Below are 18,077 nucleotides of genomic sequence, written 5' to 3'. Positions count from 1 at the left end.
TCATTATTCAAGAGTAACTCGCCCTTGTTATATATTTCATAAAAACTTTAAGAGGTACTGTGTCAGGGATTCTACATAGGAAACTGACATAAAATATAGATACAGGAGAAATCAAGCAGCATGCATCCTCTATGCTGGCACGAATTCTCAGAAATTTACATAGATTGCAAAAGCTGATATATATATATATATATATATATATATATATTGCGCGCACAAATCAAACCCTAAGAAACAGAAGACGTCAGGGATCTGTACAAGAGTTATCTCATCACCAGATGTCCAGATCTTACTACAAGCATTATTCTAGACCTCAAGGCTTGTGGATCGAGAAAGCTCACAATGGAAAATGGAGAAACTCCCCACTTAGATGTGCAGGCTAATCCTCACTGCCTTGGAGTGTATGAGCCACTGCAAACTGAATATATTACAGCCGTAGAAGCTTGAATGCCATTCATTCACCCTTCACCCTGATTTCCAAATATGCAGTCTATTGATTATGCAGAAGACACAACAGTCTTGAAGTGTACATATACGAGGACATGAAGAACTTACATGAATGAAGTATTCATAGTTCACTAACTTGGAGAGACTTGTTAGCACTACCAAGTTTAACTTCCTCTGTGCTACTGTATGAAGAGAGCAACCTTCTCTGCAAAAAGGTAATATGTTTAAGTTTATGAACCAATTGTGTTGAAACACAACAGAATTTTCCAAATCTTCAAACAGGCAGAAATATAACAGATGATAGATGTTGTCGACCATGAAGCCATGAAAAGTCTACAGGCTGGACTAAGGTGAGACCTCTCATGACAAAATATTTCTAGCAAGCATTTTATAGGGCAGCCAGAAAGTATGAGTAGATTAAGCTAACCCCTAATGTATTAAAAGAAAATTAACACAAAAATTGACAACAGTTTATAGGTGCAGCAGGTTGTACCTCTGGAGGAAAAAAGAGAAATAAAAAAGAGAAGTTCAGATGATAGATCTTATTGATTAACTTACTATCCAGTGCCAGATAAATGCAAAAGAAACTTTCTAAAGGAGATAAGAACCAGATGAACTTTTAAGCTTCTCAGAAATGCGTAGCTACCTCATTGAGTATGAGACTCCAGAAGACATGGTTCAGGATTCAATTCACTTCAAAAACTATAGGGGAAAAAAGACGCATACAAGACAAAAGACATTCTGTATGGTAGATCAAGATACATACACAACATGCTTACATGTATCACAACTTTTTCATATATATAGTTTTAGAAAATTTGACCTCAATGTTTTTTCCATAGCTAGTATAATATCTAAATCAAAGTTTCCTTAACCAATACCGGGTGCAATACCAGTTAGGAAGGGGATTGATACGGTAAGAGGTACAACACCATACCTAACCTCATCAACAAGGGGATTGATACAGTAAGAGGTACAACACCATACCTCATCGACAAGTGCTCGTCGATGATAAATGAGAGGACAAAGGCATCACCATGGCCTTTTCCCTTTGTTTTAGCCCATGACAGGCCTGGAACCGGCAAGAACCGGTTCAAAGCAGATTGGGGTGATTCTGCTCAGTTTGGACTAGTTATCTGCGTCCCAAACCGAAACCAGGAACCATCCTGTTTCTGCACTAGTGCGGTTTGGTACGCTTTGAACAAGGCAGTTCAAAATGGTTCCGCTTTCCTTGATCTAAATACTGTCTCACAAAAAGTCTTAGCTTCCACTATAAGAAATTGCAAGAAACTTATATTAGCACAGAAAAATTTTGTCCATCTATATTATGTATTATTCAACAAGCATGAGAAAATCAACCACATAAAATGGATGGTGTAAAACCATTTTAAAAGTTTGTTCTTTTCTGCACTAAGAAATATGAAGCAGTATATATCTATCTATGCTATGACAAACATGCAAATTTGGGTCTTTGGTTCTATCAAATTTGCCCCAAGGTGGAAAACTAATTAAATCTATATATTAGAACTTCATACTAGATAGATTGTTTACATAAGTAAAATTGGAAAAAATACATATGCACCTGCCTTTTCTTTCTCAACCACTCTATGTAACGATTAATGATAAACCCCTTTTCTTATCTCTCTGAACTTATGATTTGCAAATTTTATCCATTCAAGCCCACTATATTGGTTCAAGTTACTGACAATCACACTTTTTTTATAAAAATTTGTTTGAAAATGCCCCTGTACTGATTATTAAAACAGACCATATCTATGGGATTTTTGCAAGAAAAATCCACTTTATTTCATATTTGAAAAAAAAGGAGCTACCTTTTTCTTGTTTTGGCAAAAATGCTCCATATTGGACTTTACAGGACCCTTATACCCCCATCCCTGATGACTGCTTATAAGACATTTCTATATGTGCACTGACCTGTATTATCTTGGCACAAGTTAGCAATATGTGAGCATTGATTAAGCTACATGTGTGCGCTCATTTAAAGGTTGAGGCATAATGGTCTAGTGAAGTCCAAAATAAACTACTACAACAAAAAAGAAATAAACAAAGTGGCACATTTTTGCCAATATGATAACAAAGTGCATTTTTCTTGCAGATCCCCTTACACAAATATATGCACATAAGCATAGACTAAAAGTATGTACATATGTAGACATTTTCTTACGTACATATATATATATATATATATATATATATATATATATATATATATATATATATATTTTTGTGTGTGTGTGCACATATATATATGCACACATATAAACATATATGTAAGTAGATATAGAGTAGACTATCATTTAAGCATATAATGACCATTTGGGTGGCAGTTTTAACCCAAACCAATTGCACAGACCCATCCCATTTAAGCCAACCTATTGGGTATGCAGTTCTGTTATGGATCCAAAACACCTGACCACTAACAGATGCGGTTTGGTTTGGATGATAGGGTTCTAATCTGATGGGTCAGAAACCTATCAATTAAAAGTATATTATACTATCAGAAATATCAAATTATACCATATCTTATATCCTTCCAAAAACAAATAAAAAAATAAAATAACCTACCTCTAATCTTGATCCTACTCTACCAGTCATACACTCCAACACCCAATGGCTCCTCTCCTCTCTTCTCCTTCACCCCTCCTCTTCTCTCTTTCCATCTCTCTCTCTCCTCCTTTCTCTCTTTCTCCCTTTTCGATTTCCTCTCCCCTCCTCCCCTTTCCTATGTTCTTCTTTCCCTATCCTCTTCCTTCCTTCTCTACTTTGCCCGCCTTCATGACATCACTTTGCCACATCAATCACCTTATCATGTTATATGTCCATTGCCCGCTTCCTCTCAAACTCCATTTTACCACCATCTAATCCCCCGCCTCAATCCAAATCCACAACACTCCTTTACCCTGCAGCCACTGATCGTCCAGCTCAAATGCAGATCCATCACCTATTAACATCACTGCCACTAATTGTAGCGAAGCCTTATGGAGGCCTCATTTCTCCTCTCTAACATCACCTTTGAGGGCATTCTAAGGGGATGGTAGATTTGCCCTCATCGATCATCGTGACCTTCCAGATTGACCTCACTGCCACCTTTCATTGGCCCACCATCACTGTCAAGTAGCCAATAGCAATGGCTCGACCTAATTAGCACCAATTCTATGTCCCCTTGATTCTCTTTTTCTGATTCCTTTTTACCCTCTTCTTGTATAAATCAGTTTGTGTCCATGTTAATCACCATTTTAAAAAGCATTTTATGAGGCCATGTATGCAGAGAAGGTTCTTGGATTGCACCACACAGGCCATATGCAGTCAGTTTATAAATTGGCTGTGTAAGCAGGCCACATATGCCTGGGCAGCTACATATGCAGTCGTATATGTGCCCACATACTACAAATGAGGCCGCATATGCACCCGCATACTACAAATGTGGCAGCATATGCACCCGCATATCTTAAGTCCTATATGTTTTGTCACTTTTGTTCATGTAGTATGTACTTCAAAATTTAGACTTTGTTATAGACTTCTCACAATGCTTTGTTGCAACTTATATTATACTCTTTGTTGCAAGTTTGAGTATGGTCAATTTTCATAGGACAATATTATCATTTTACTCGGTTAACATGTCATGTTACGCTAGAACTTACAATATGCACACAAACGTCTCAAATAAGTATATGCATACTTCACTCCTTTTTTAAAATTTTGCTAATTTATTTCTAATTTCTAAGCATTTATACATTTTTATTTTATTTATTCTTAATATTTAAAAATATAAATCATATATGGGCCTACATATGCACCTACATACCGCATATGCACCATGCAGTGACCTGATCACATGCATACAGCTTCCGCTTTTTAAAATATTAAGGTTATTCCACCTAATTCACCAGTAGGTTTGGGTTAGCCAATCCTAATCCGCTGGCGAGTTGCATTGGGTTCTAGTCAGGCTTAGTAGTTCTTAATAGTTGAACTTGATGCAACCCTAGCATGACTTATCTTAGCATATTGCCATCCCTAACACACCACCCAAAAAAAAAAAAAAACACAATTTGTTACAAATAGACATCAAGTTAGCAACGATTACGATCAGTAATTGAATAGAACAACAGAATTAAAAATACTGAATGCAGTTTCAAGGTACTATGTTCTGGTTGAAGATGCAGAGAACAAACAATTCAGATATGAAAGAATCAAAAGTTCCAAAGCTACTAACAAACTATTAAAATAAATTGGAAAGAATATGAAGCCACTTACATGGGGCTCAAATTCAGGGCTAATCAAATTAATTGATAGATTCTTCATCAACAACAATACCTGAACAACCATTCAAAACATCAATCGTTTATGGAAAACAGTGGAAAGCAAACGTGTATGGATTATACACTAGTAATCTAACATGGAATGAACATCTTCACATATTTTCACTGAAGAGCATTGATTAAAACATAAAATGTGCGCATAATAGATGAAGTCGTGATATGACGCAACAGAAAGATCAACATCAAAGCACAACAGTTCAAGGGATACATATTGCCCTTTCTAAAATAAAGTAAAAAGATTCAAAATAATTAATAATATCATTATAATGTAGCTTTCAAAAGTAGCAGAGATGAATCAGTCTCCAAGAACTTAATTAATAAACATAAAGTATAAATTTATATCTCCTTCAGTCATTCAATAATAAGTTAATGTTTAATAATGGGATATGCCATATTTAAATTTCTTGACCTACAAGCTTTATCCTATACGTACAGGGCCAGCTTCATGAATCAGTAAATACAGAAAAAGCTACATAATTGATTTATCAAGTCCATTAGAAATAATTATCTTCCACTTTATACCTATTAATTATCAACAAATGCCGATATATGCTTTAACGCGATTCATCAAATAGTGAGTGAAAAGAACAAAGGAACTAACACTATGTTCTACAGGCCGTGCGAAAGAGACCAAATGCAATAGCAAAGGCCAATGGGTAGGTCTAGAATAGAAGAAATTATCAATAACAAAGAGAGGCTACGCTCACTATCTTCAATTAAAATGTTTAAAAGACTATTTCTCTCTTATCAATGATCTAACTGTTTTCACATCCATGTACATACAAAATTTTTTGAGAAATGAAAAATCCTCAAGTCATTTTATTTATTTTTTTATAAAAAAATGATTTTGGAAAATGAAATGCTGGAAATTTCATTCATTACAAGTTTCTTGATAATTCGCAAGTTACCGCAAATTTGAGTTTGTCATGGTCTTGTGAGTTGTTGAGTCAAAGATGACTATTGTAATTAGTATGGTTAATGTACATTACAGTACTTACATATGTTATAGTTTTGGTGACTTCGACCTTCGTGCTCCATGCACCTATTATATTTGATACTAGATAGTTTTATTTGATGTCAGTCAATGAATATGAAAAATATTTGTTAAAAAGGCTAGGCTAAGAGTATTTGGCTATATTTACATTAATATCCACAAGCACATTTGAGATAACCTGTGATAAACAAATTGGTTTGAGGAGTCAAACATGTTTACTGTTCAGACTGTGACTACTTTGATTGTTTTTATATTAATCTGGTCCAAACTAAACAAAGAAACTAAGGTTAATTAAGTCTTTTTTAATGTTTAGGCATGGCACCTGATATATCCAACCTTGCACCACAATGCTCTTTTAAGCTTGGTCCAAATTTTCTCACTTTTAATGGGTGAGGCAATAACCTCTAATTCTCATAATCAATGGAAATTGTTTGTCCCTGAAACCTTGCGATATTTAACAAAGTTGAAAACCACCACCAAATAAGGCATTTAAGATCACAAAATGTGAATGATGCAAGATGAAGCACTTTAATTATGTAAGATTGAGGAAGAGAATGAGATGACATGATCAACACAGTCATAGAAGGAAAAAAAGAAATCAGGAGGAAACAAATGCATTGCATTCAAGATCAAATATGTTTCTGTGTTCATAAATATGTATCAAACGCAGGAATCCATCATGCACATGTGGTGTGCACAATTTTTTTTTCATGATAATAAAGGGAGCCATAACCTTTTCTCCCTATTGTAACATTTTCACCTATCCATTTAATCAGAACACTTAGCTGTGAATAACACCAATCAAGGGTGTGTCCAATCAGAAAACAAATTAATCATAATACTGCTTAATTATTACCAGTATTCTTCCAAAATTAAACACTGGGACAACTGAATTAAACAGTTCATTTCATGATACAACTATTAACTCATATATGATATGAATTGCTCAATAAAGAATCAAGTTTTTCTGCAAGACAACAAGAACAGTAAGAATAAGATTGAGCTTGAAGATGGCATACTGTTTCAACATCAATTGGATCCATTTCTTTCAGTTGCTTCAAATGACCACTTGTATTCGGGTCAAACACACTGCCAAGAAAGCTGTACACCTGAGTGAAGTCCGGCATAACTTCACGAAACACCAAAAAGAAAACATAAAAGGGTGAGCAAGGGAATCTGCCAGATAACAGAATTACTGCATGTCAGAAGTAATGGTTATCTAGTTGAAAATAATGAAAAGTAAAACTTGAAGCAAACATATATGCAAAGTTCTAATATAAACACTATATTTTGAGGGCAACAATGCACAAGTATCAGAGCATCTTCCACCTGTCAAACTTGCGCAGAAAATTTACCCACTGATATTATAAAGAGAAAAAAATGATCCAGAACATGCTGATGGCAAAGCAAATTCGAGGGATGCTAGCTTGTTCTACAGCACACTAACAATATTAAATGAGATAATATGCAAAAAGAAAATTTGTAAACAAACAAGATGACAAAAACAGAAAGCTTACAGAAGATACAGCTCAACTTTGGAAGATAGAGTTTGCTGTCTACATTTACTCAATCAAGACAGCTTCAACTCAGGTTTGGACATATTTTTCATATAATTTGAGTCTAACAGGGTGTGTCTAGACTATGTGCCAAAAGTCAGTCTGAATGATTGTTATCGCTACTAGCATCAGCATGTCAGACGCATATAACTGGAGTGGATACAGACTGATTATGTGCATAATCAATTCATATTCCCATTTTGTCATAGACACAAATGTGAATACAGATATCATTGAAATCTTGAAACTTATACCTATAGTTGGCAGACACAAATACTGGATCAAATACAAGAAATAATTGCATCAGATTTAAATAGATATGAATCTGAATAGAATATGAGCAATAACCATGTCCAATGTCAACAGAAACATATAGCAAATTTATACACAGGGATCCAAAGTGTCCAGTAAACCTTCCTAGGGTGCCCAAGTCCCTCTAGTTGTTGGCATGAAAGTGTTTGTTTTTTACAAAAGGGCTGCTTAATCTAAAATAATAACAAGAAAATCTAGTGGTGGCAACGTTCTGATATACTTTTTCCTATGTTGCATATATATGGATCCCCATATCTGAAATCTCAAAGCACAAGCATATCCATATTTGAATCTTGTAAGTTGAACTTCTGCGAATTTTGTGTATATATGAATAATGCACACACAAATAGCTGTCATCTAACTGCAAATCATACTCATGTCCAAATCTCAACAAAAGGAAAACTCCTCAAAACCCAATATCTCTATCGGCATCCTACTTAAGTCAAATATATTAGTTAAACCCAAGCTTGATCAGCATTTTAAAAAAGTTATTCGATTGGATTGGATAAACCAGAAACCATTTGCATCCCTAGCAATGAGAATACACTTGAGAAATAGGTGGTCTCTCAATATGTATGCTGAGATCAAAGGCATCAAGAAGCCAGAAGATACAACGAAGTAGACTAAAGTATTTAATAAGAACGCAAGAAAGAAATATGTGTAATCAAGAAGACCATGCAAAGATTCACCTTGAACATACAAGAACTTATTGAAAACTTCCTTAGATAAGAGAACATATCAAAATATAGGCAGATGATATAGGCATATCAGTTGATAGTTTAATATAATCCAGGCATGGAAAAAACTTCAGCCTTCTGGTATGCAAGAAACCCTGGTGGATTATATTTATTATTTTTAATTTTTCTACATAGCAAGCAACATTGTAGCACCAAAGTCATTAATCTTCAGTGAATTCCAAAAGATAACCCAGTCGATAAATTCAGCAAGTGGAACAATGGAGCAGAAGAATAAAGAGGTGAATGAGTGAGTCATGTATTTGATTTCCTTGACACCAAGCATTCCAATATGCAATTCAAAAAATAACATTCATAAGATAGAAAGAGGTACTAACCACGAAGAGACGGGACATGATTTTCTTGATCAGTTGTTTCACCAGTTTGCCAAGTTATAGATGGGCTCTCAGTGCTGCTACAACAGCCGTTATTTGCCGTAATAGCTCCAGCAGGTCCTACATCATCTACAAAGCTAACATATTAGCATATCCATTACAAGCCACTGTAAAATGATAAACTATACAACAAGGGAAAAAACATGAGTAAATTATTTTACCTTTTATTGCATGAGATGCACTAACAGGCTGAACAGAACTATGAGCCCGTGGAGAAACTGTTGTGCTGGTGGTAGAGTTCCGCAGCACAGAAGATGCATCTGTCGTGAGGGCATACCCTGGTTCAAGCAGATGTGGAGAAGCTTGAAGTGGAGTTGTCACTTGAGGTATCAGGGGAGCTGCAGATGTTCCTGAAAGAAACATGAGTTGCAACTATATTCCAGTATGAAAGGTTATAATTCTGCTGAACAGGACTGACCATTTTTAGAGGCCTTCTGTGGATATGGATGAGCTGCTTTTCGCTTGGGTCGAGGGGGCGGTACATGTTCACTTGTCCCATTCTTTTGAACCTTCAGAAAGTATTTCTGTGCATGGCTCCTTATCTGCAAAGACTGCTTTTCAGAACATGGAAATGGGACTTATATATAGTAAATTAACAGTTTAATAATTCAAATAGTCATTATCAACATAAGAACAAGACTTACTATGTAACCTTCTAGAATTCTTTCTAGAATACTGTATGCACATGCAAGGTGCTATTTTCACTAGTGATGTAGACTAGCAAAGGACTAAAGAATAGCATGAATTACACAAAATTCATTTCCTTATGACGTTTATGAGAACACCTCCATGTAGATGGTTCCAAGCATGGTCTACTGTGCCGATACTGGGCCCCGGACCGGTTGCCCAATAGCACAGGTTGGTACAAGCCCGCGCAGTGCCGTGTCGGGCTTGTACGGACACAATAGAAGAGGCAGAGGAGAAGGCAAACAGGAGAGAGAAAAAAAGAGAGAAGGGGGGAGTGAGAGGGAAAGAGGAGGCTGGTGGAGGGTGGCGGAGGGCCATTGGAGGCCAATGACCTGGGCAGGAGGCAGAGGGCTATCGGAGGCCAATGACCCAGGCAAGAGGCGGAGGAAGGCTCCGTGGTCGGGTCCTCTGTTTTGTTTGAAACAAGGACCCCGATTGCAGAGCCCAGAGGAGCGTCCTCCACGCGGCTTGCCGGCTCTCTGCCGGCCGGCCTCCACCTCCCTCTCTCTTCCTTCCTATACCTCCCCCTCCCTCCCTCCCTCGCTTTGTCTTTTCCTCTCTTTCCTTCTACTCTTCCTCCGGCAACAGATTTCATTTTCATTGCTGGAGCCATCCCGGTCCGCTGCCGAGACGGCTCAACACGACCAGAACAGTCCGGTTCGGGACGGTTCCGCTAACCCTGGTTCCAAGGATTCAAGTCAATATCCCGCAAGATGCAAGGGACAGAAAATCATGCCAAAGTGTTGGGATAGGATTTTCCACCATCATCCTAGCATCCAGTTCCGCACATTTTCAGATATCACTTGTCCCAAATGTCAAAACATAGCAGGATGGTAGCACGTTCTATTCCACAAGAAAACTAGCACGATCCCATCCAATAAGATTTGAATCATTGGATGGTGCAAGGCTTGTTACTTCTAATTATACAATGTTTTATATGAGACATATTGCTATAAATAAAAAAATGCATTAAACCTCAAATGGTAACTAAACCATATGTTAACAGTATAAAATGTTTCAAATCATTCTATCTTGTTTTCAGCATAAACACATGAAGGCGAATTCTTATGAGAAAAGGGACTGCACTTATATAGATTTCTATTGACCATGTGACCAAGAAATATCACTAACCCTCTGTTTGGTACAAAGGATTGATTGGAGGAAGAATGGATTGAGGAGGAAGGATGGAAGAGGGAGGAAGGATGGATGAGGGAGAGGATGGATGGGTCTTCCATCCATCCTTCCATGTGTTTGGAGAAACATGAAAGGATGGATGAAAATGATTCCATCTTCTATTTGATATAGGAGGTATGAAGGAGAGTACGGATGATATTTGTATATCATTTTTACTAAACTACCCTTTAATAAAAATGTATTATTATTATCAATTTATGACACTTATACTAAAGAAGTAGGGCAATATATAAATTTATGGTCTTTATAATTTATAATTATATAAAAAATATATAAATATTTAATGTTAATTAAACTTAATTTAATAAATAATTTGATAAATTAATTATATATGAATGAATTAATTTATATATTAATTATGTAAATAATTAATTAATTTATAATTTAATTTAAATAGTTAATTAATTTTATATAAATAGTTAACTAAAATATAGTTAAGAGGGACAATCGCTAGAGTAGAGAAGAGGTAGGGCATGGGTCATTTGTCTAGAAAAAAAAAAAAATATTAGGGTTTTGTCAAAAAATTAATGAAACGTAATTTTTTTCAAAGTAGAAATCCACCCCTCGCATGCTCTATCCATCCTTTCTTTAATTCTCTCAATTTGGGAGGATGCAAATTGATGGGCCGGGATGGATAGGCAATCCCTCCTTTTCATCCATCCTTCTAAAATTTTTTGAACCAAATGGTGGATGGGGGCCATCCATCCTTCCAACCCCATCCATCCTTCCTCCCATGACCCCAACCAAATACAAGGTAATAGTTTTTGTCAAGCGACCCTAACAAAAAAGCTTTATTACATTTTTATGGTGCCTTTTGACTTCCACTGTCTGAGTATGGACAAGGCCTAAACAAATTACCATAAATGAATCTAAAATGTTCCCCTTGTCGCTCACTTGACCCTACAACATAAACTTTATTTCATCTTTGAAGAAGACCACCTAAACTAAAGCCTAGAAGAGAGAGAAGATATTGCTATCTTTGATTGAGATTTTATAGATATTAACAACTATTCTTGTGGCGGTTGCTTATGAGTTTGGCATGTAAAAGATGCAGAACAAACACCAATAGTTATCAGAAGGAGAGATGCAAATGACCATAAGTTGGGAGCATAAAACTACTGCCAGCATGGTACATATAGTATGTATTGTCCTAACAGGTACAAGCTGAACAGAAAAACAAATCATGCAGGTCAATCTTTTGTTATACTAGTGATTTGCAGTTCTTCTGTCTTTTCTACTAATGAAAAAGATGTAATCACTTCTAACATTTCACCTGCTCACTGACATGCAGGTCACATTACCATGGGCCTACATCTTGCCTGAATCTTGTCATAGACGAGTGCAGTAAATACTTCCCGATAAAACCTTATCTTACATGGCAGGTGGCAACAATAGAATGCCTCTGGCACAAGACATGATTAGATGGGTTTGTTTAGTTGCTCCCTCAAACATTTAACCCATTAGTGTTTATTCACTAGGTGTGTTGTTGGACTCTATGATAATATATTATATTGCTTGCAAAGAATTGCAGCTAAAGCTTCGCAATGGAAAAGGTATAAATAATAGATAATAGAAGAGTGAAAAAAAAAACATATTAGTAGAAAAATAAGACTAAAGATTGAAAAGTAAATTCCCCCATCTCTTAGTATAGAATGCATAGGTTTCATCACGAAAAACATAACTTATTATGGAAAATACCTGGATGACTGTCTTCGAGCCAACAAATGCTTCTATCTTTTTCCAGTCACGATCAAAACTACAAGAATCGGGAGACCACTAGTCAAGATTATATTTACCATTTTGAATGTTAAAACACTTGCAATTACCAGACACATCTCTCAGCATTCTGTTTGCTTAGAAAAATTAAGACCTCTTAAACCCACAACCAAAAGCTATAAGAGCAATAAAGCCCTGAGCTTTAAATGCCTGTAATATGATTTAAAATGGCAATCTTGAAAATACTAAAGAAGTCAGAACAGCAAAAACCGAAGATCACGCAAGGAAAAAGGACATGAAAACAGCAATGTTATCCTCAACATCTTAATTTGGAAAGTGGCCACCAAGGCCAAAACCAAGATGTCTAACTGCCATTGGTTTCTCAAGGAACTCAGCGAACTTGACAAGCAATAACTGCAAAAACAAGACACCTAGCTTGGAACACCTATGATATGATACAGTGAGGCACGTTTCGGCTGAATCCATAATTAAAATGCCATTCATGGCCCAAAAAATAAGAAATTAGAGAGTCTAAGAAGAGCCGCAAGAGAATATTGTCCAACTCGCGATCCAAATTTGAAGGCTAACACCACTCAGGCCAATATCGACACCTCCTTCAACCATCTTTCCCATAAAAAAACTAAGGCCACAAAACCCCTCAAGAAATAGCCACAAAATCAATAAACCCATATCCCAATTACCCACTACACGATTCGAAAAGGCGAATTTCAGCTGAGGCAATGACCTAAATCCAACTTATGACCCAAAGAAACAAGAAATGCAAGGTAAGTCCTGCTAGCAAAAAATAGAAAAAGCCGAAGGCCGCCTTGCAAACATAAGCAAACGGTACGAGGTACAACTGGTCCAATCAGCAAAATCCCATTTTGAAATCTACTCATTTCTCAAAAAAACAACACATCAAGTTCCATTCCACGATTCAGGAAAACAAGAATCGCAAGAGATACCATAATAGCAAACCCAAACACAGGCATGCTGGAACAAACTAATGCCACCAGAAACAGCTCAAAATCCCATTTTGAAAGCTAGAATTAAGACCAGAACATCACTTCCTACATCCACCCCCCAAACCAAAGGTAACGCTACTGATCCCTAAAAGCAATCCCCGCACAAACAACAACCCCGGTATCAAACTCCCAATAGACGAATCAAAAAGGCAACTTTAAGCCCAATCCATCACCACAACCCAAAACCCTGCCTCAAAAAAAAAAAGATTACGAAGCGACTAAAAAAAATCCCAAACCTAAAAGAGGTGAATTTCAAGAAATGAATTCGTCGCCAGAACCCAATTCCCAATCCAAGAACAGTAAAAGAGACGGAAAGGATGAAGGCTTACAGCTGGAGGGCCTCGAGGAACTTGTCGTGCTCCTGCTCCGTCCAGCTCTCCCTAGACTTGGTGATAGTATACGGCTTCCGGATCTTCTTGCTGGGGTCGTCGGACGACGACGCGGTGGCGGCGGCAGCCGCGGAGGGACTCGCGAGGGAGCCACCGCCGGCCAGCCCGGGGAGTGCCATGGGCCCGCTGGGCTGCTTGTGGTGGTGAGGGTCGGAGAAGAAGAGCACCGCCGCTCCTCCGCCGCCTCCGCCGTCGGCCGGCTTGGCGTTAACGGAAACCATAAAGAGATCGGGGTAGTAGGGGGATCGGCGGGTTGTGGACTCTGTTTCTCCTGGCTTCGCGGCCCTTCCCTTGGCTTCTACGGTTCACTGATTTATTAATATTTAGTTTATAAGTCCTCAATGTAGACTGTTGGACTGGTGGTGGAGTGGATGTGGATGCCCGAGGCTACCTTGTGGCGATGCAATCTCATGGTCCCACCACTACTGGGGACCATTTCTTTTTCCTTTTTCTTTTCTAATTTTTGTTCTTATGCCTGCCTGGGAAACGCTTTCTTCAAGGCATGGGATCCAAGTTTCGGTGTATAAAACTTCCAGCCCTGCAAATCATAACTAAACTAACTATATATTATGTATTTTTATTGACCATATTTTTATATGAGATGTTATATTTTGATAAATAATTGTGATTATGAGATTGAATTTTTAATAAACTATCTTATTATCCGATCTCCGTATCTACATTATACTAGAGTATAGGATATGAGATTGAAGGAAGAAATCCAATTCTGAATTATGGATCGTTCGTTTACATATTATCTGTTGTGGTTCAAATTTGGCCCGAGGGTGACCACACAGGAGGAGTCGAGGGAGCTGCCGTTGGTTGGAAGGAGAAGACGGGAGGTACCTCCTGTACGATGGCCGCGGACCTGCACAAAGCTTCACCGATGTTTTCCGGTGAAGGCCTTCCGACGATCAAGTTAGAGTGGAATCGATTTGGTTCAGTCCAAAAGAGGGTTCCTTAGAAGTTATCTGACCGAGCTATTTATAGTTCTGGTGTAGAGGCTCAGGTGGCAGAGGCATTGTCGGCCCTCATCATGAGGGGGCGTGGCTCTGAGTCGGATGGTGCGCAGCTTTGGTTGGTTGGTGGCGTATAGTACTACCTGTTCTTGAGAACGGTAGGGTGTTGACAATCACAGCAGGGTATGGCCAAAGTAGTCAAGATGTCGTCTGACTGTTGAAAGCCGGCTATGGAGACGTTGCACGGTAGTGTCGTAATTACGGCCACATAGGTGGGCGTAGGCGCGCACATGGGTGTGGTCGTTGGCGAGGCCGAACTCGTTGAGAGGTCGCATCATGCGTTTAGCGAGGTCGGCTTTGACGGTGCTGAGAGTAGCTCGACTTTCCGAGTTCCGAGCTGTGCTCGATGGAGCGCTCCGAGCTCGAAGGTCGAGGCGTACTGCTGAGGTAGGCGCCCCAAGTTCGAAGGTCGAGGCGTACTGCTGAGGTAGGCGCCCCAAGCTTGGTCGGGACGGGTCGACGAATGTCTGAAGACGCCCCGAGCTTGGTCGGAGGAGTCGGCAAATATCTGAAGGCATCCCGAGCTTGGTCGGGGGAGTCGGCAAATATCCGAAGTTGGTGAAGCTTTTGGTGGAGTCCCGAAGTCGAGCTGACTCTGGGCCGAAGTAAAAATTCAGCCGATTGGCGTTGACGTTTACTAGGCCGAAACTGGATGACCTTTTAGTTATGGGCTAGACGATCCATTTTTCCCCCTATCATTATCTATTACGCAATATATGGATAGCATGTTTCATTTAATTATAAATCATTTATAATATTGTAATTGTTATAGAGATATACTTTTTTTTTTTTGATCCAAAATATCAACGAACCGATCCTTTGAATGTAGTCCTTGCATGCTGAAAATTATATTATTTAGAGACTAGGAATCTCTAAATTATATAATTTTTGAGTTATAAATAGTTTAGTGATACTAGATCGCTTCCAACATCCTAGATACGAAAAGAGTTTCTCTCTCTATATATAGATACATACATACATTTGCCCTCCAATCCTTCTCTTTCTCCTTTCAAAAAAGAAAAAAAAATTCTCTATCATCTTATCCTTTTCCAGGAATATAATGCATACCCCTTCTTTTGAACCTTCCTCCTAAAGGCGCCTAATTTCATCCAAACAAAGGTTCACTGAGTAATCATGTATGTGAGGATAACTTATGGGTATCAATGCAACACAGCAGACATATAGATCGTATCGAGCTGTGTGCACTTTACTAGTGCCTTTATGAACAAATCATTCAATCAGGTGCATCATATATTCTACTATAAGCTTTCAAGAGTGAAGCATGGGTATGGATGTGTGCATGCATACACGTGTGGGCTGCGGGCTCACATGTGTTTACTGGCCTCTATGTACGTGCACATGCATGTTTTAGAGGTATATCTAAAGCATTTATTTTGTATAATTTAATAAAATTTCAAAAATATAACGATGACCATTAAATCTTTATTTATAATATGTGCTTCTTCTCCCCTATTGATTAATGTATATCAATAAATGTTTAAGGATGCAGGTTCGATCTTGAGTGGCATCCCTCATTTCAATTCCTGAGCTATGGAGTCCCGACTCCGTGAGCTAATTCGATGTATCTCGAGGCCCAAGCTGCAACCTAGGAAGGGAGAGATGAATATGGGTAGTGGGTGGAGATTAGCCCCTATTACTATAAAGAAATCTAATATTAAGTTTGTATAATCATTATATTATCTAATGTAATTAAATGCATCTTATAGAATGTCGATGGATGAATAGGTGTGGCAATTGGTTGGGTCAGTTTCAGGTTGGGTCGAATGAGAAAGTCGATAAAACTCAACACAAACCCTACCTATTTATAATTGGATTGAAAAATATAAACTAACACCCAACCTATTTATTTTACATAAACCCAAGGCTGCCCACCAACCTATTTAAATTTTCACTCATCAATCGTATCTATAACTAAAAAATTAACCAAAACATTATGTTTAGAAATCAGAAACAATAATAATTACAATAAATTCAAGAATTTATAATCATGTAGGAAATTCTAAACCCCTATGCAATCCATGTATCTTATATAAATCTATACCCACCCACCAACCCACTTGAATTTTCACTCATCAAATATATATATAACTAAAAAATAAAGCAAAATATAGTATTCAAAGACCATGTACAATAAAATCAAATTTTACTTCAAATATAGCATCATAGTTATAATAAAGTTAAAATTTAAAATATATTAAATTATAATAAAGCTCATAGCAGGGTTGCAACTTGGAAAGCACTAAGTCGGGTGCTCGGTTTTGATGGTACACTTACACATAATTTAATATAATTAATTTAAATGAAACATAAATGTAAATATAAATATAATTATTTATTTATTTATATATATCAAGTTGGGTTAGCTCTGGTTAGGTTTGAATTAGATCAAGGTCAGGCTTAAGTTGGGCCGACGGTCAACCCTAACCAAACCTTGATTGAGATTTGATTGAAACTTTTGAACCCAAGTCAAAGCATAATTTATAATATCTCAATCCAACGGTACCCAATGAGCGAGTTGGGTGGGCAAATTTAGGTTGACCCTGTTCTAGTTGCACCTCTGGCTCAAAGTGGGCGAGTTCAAGTAAAGATCGCAGGTAGTTCAAAGCTTTGAAATTTGAGAGTTTTTACCCTGCAATTCACAATCTTTAAGATTTAAAGAAGGTAAGCTCTCCCTAGTGACAGTTCCTCTACAAATCCAGCTGGTGGAAACCCTTATAACTTTGAGAAGATTGCAGATTCTGATGGGCCTTAAACAAATTCAGATTTTGTTACTTGAAGAAGATCGGATGCAGGTGTAATTAGCAGAGGATTTGCACTTCGCCTGCCAGGATGCTTGGATCCCACCTGGGTGCAATACCCCCCAAGGAAAGTGTTTGAGAAGAGATGAAGAACGAGTGGCCTGCTGGCTGAAATCGGATTCAGCTTTCCTTGTCTTCTTGATATCATGCATACCGATGAATGAAGCAAGCAGAGAAAGAGAAGAGTTTCCACATCAGAAATATTTTAGAATGACAGAGTCGGCAACTTCAAGCCCGACCAACTTCTAGCCACCCTGCTTCTTCGATATCTCATTGATGCCAGAAACTAGCATACAAACAGGGTCAGGAAGGTGATTTGCAAAATCCTGCAAAAATATTGAGATTATGGGGCCTGTGACCTTTGCTAAGATGCTTTCTTGTTTCAAAAAGCACAAAGTTTCTGTACAGGCACTAGACTTGCTTTTTATTGCTTTGTTGGATGCATCACCT

General features: G+C 37.8%; 1 protein-coding gene across 3 annotated transcripts; it reads right to left on the bottom strand.

The window, feature by feature from the left end:
• Window positions 1-14,101, bottom strand: LOC103710700 (protein REVEILLE 5-like). Of its 3 annotated transcripts, none has more exons than XM_008796562.4 (9): window positions 13,730-14,101; window positions 12,358-12,415; window positions 9,197-9,320; window positions 8,940-9,128; window positions 8,722-8,847; window positions 6,801-6,910; window positions 4,723-4,782; window positions 556-652; window positions 1-470 (listed from the first exon to the last, which is right to left on the bottom strand). In XM_008796562.4, exons 1-8 carry the CDS (start codon window positions 14,008-14,010, stop codon window positions 569-571), a joined length of 1,032 nt encoding a protein of 343 aa, XP_008794784.2. In that variant the 5' UTR covers window positions 14,011-14,101; the 3' UTR covers window positions 1-470; window positions 556-568. The 3 variants fall into 3 exon arrangements, with proteins under 3 accessions (XP_008794784.2, XP_008794785.2, XP_008794786.2); XM_008796563.4 differs by having other exon boundaries at window positions 8,722-8,838; XM_008796564.4 differs by having other exon boundaries at window positions 8,940-9,116.
• Between the last annotated feature and the right edge of the window lie 3,976 nt (window positions 14,102-18,077).

Source organism: Phoenix dactylifera, chromosome 18, assembly GCF_009389715.1.
Source record: "Phoenix dactylifera cultivar Barhee BC4 chromosome 18, palm_55x_up_171113_PBpolish2nd_filt_p, whole genome shotgun sequence".
Lineage (NCBI taxonomy): Eukaryota > Viridiplantae > Streptophyta > Magnoliopsida > Arecales > Arecaceae > Phoenix > Phoenix dactylifera.
The sequence above is the reverse complement of the archived record's forward strand: the minus strand, read 5'-3'. Positions and strand labels throughout refer to the sequence as shown.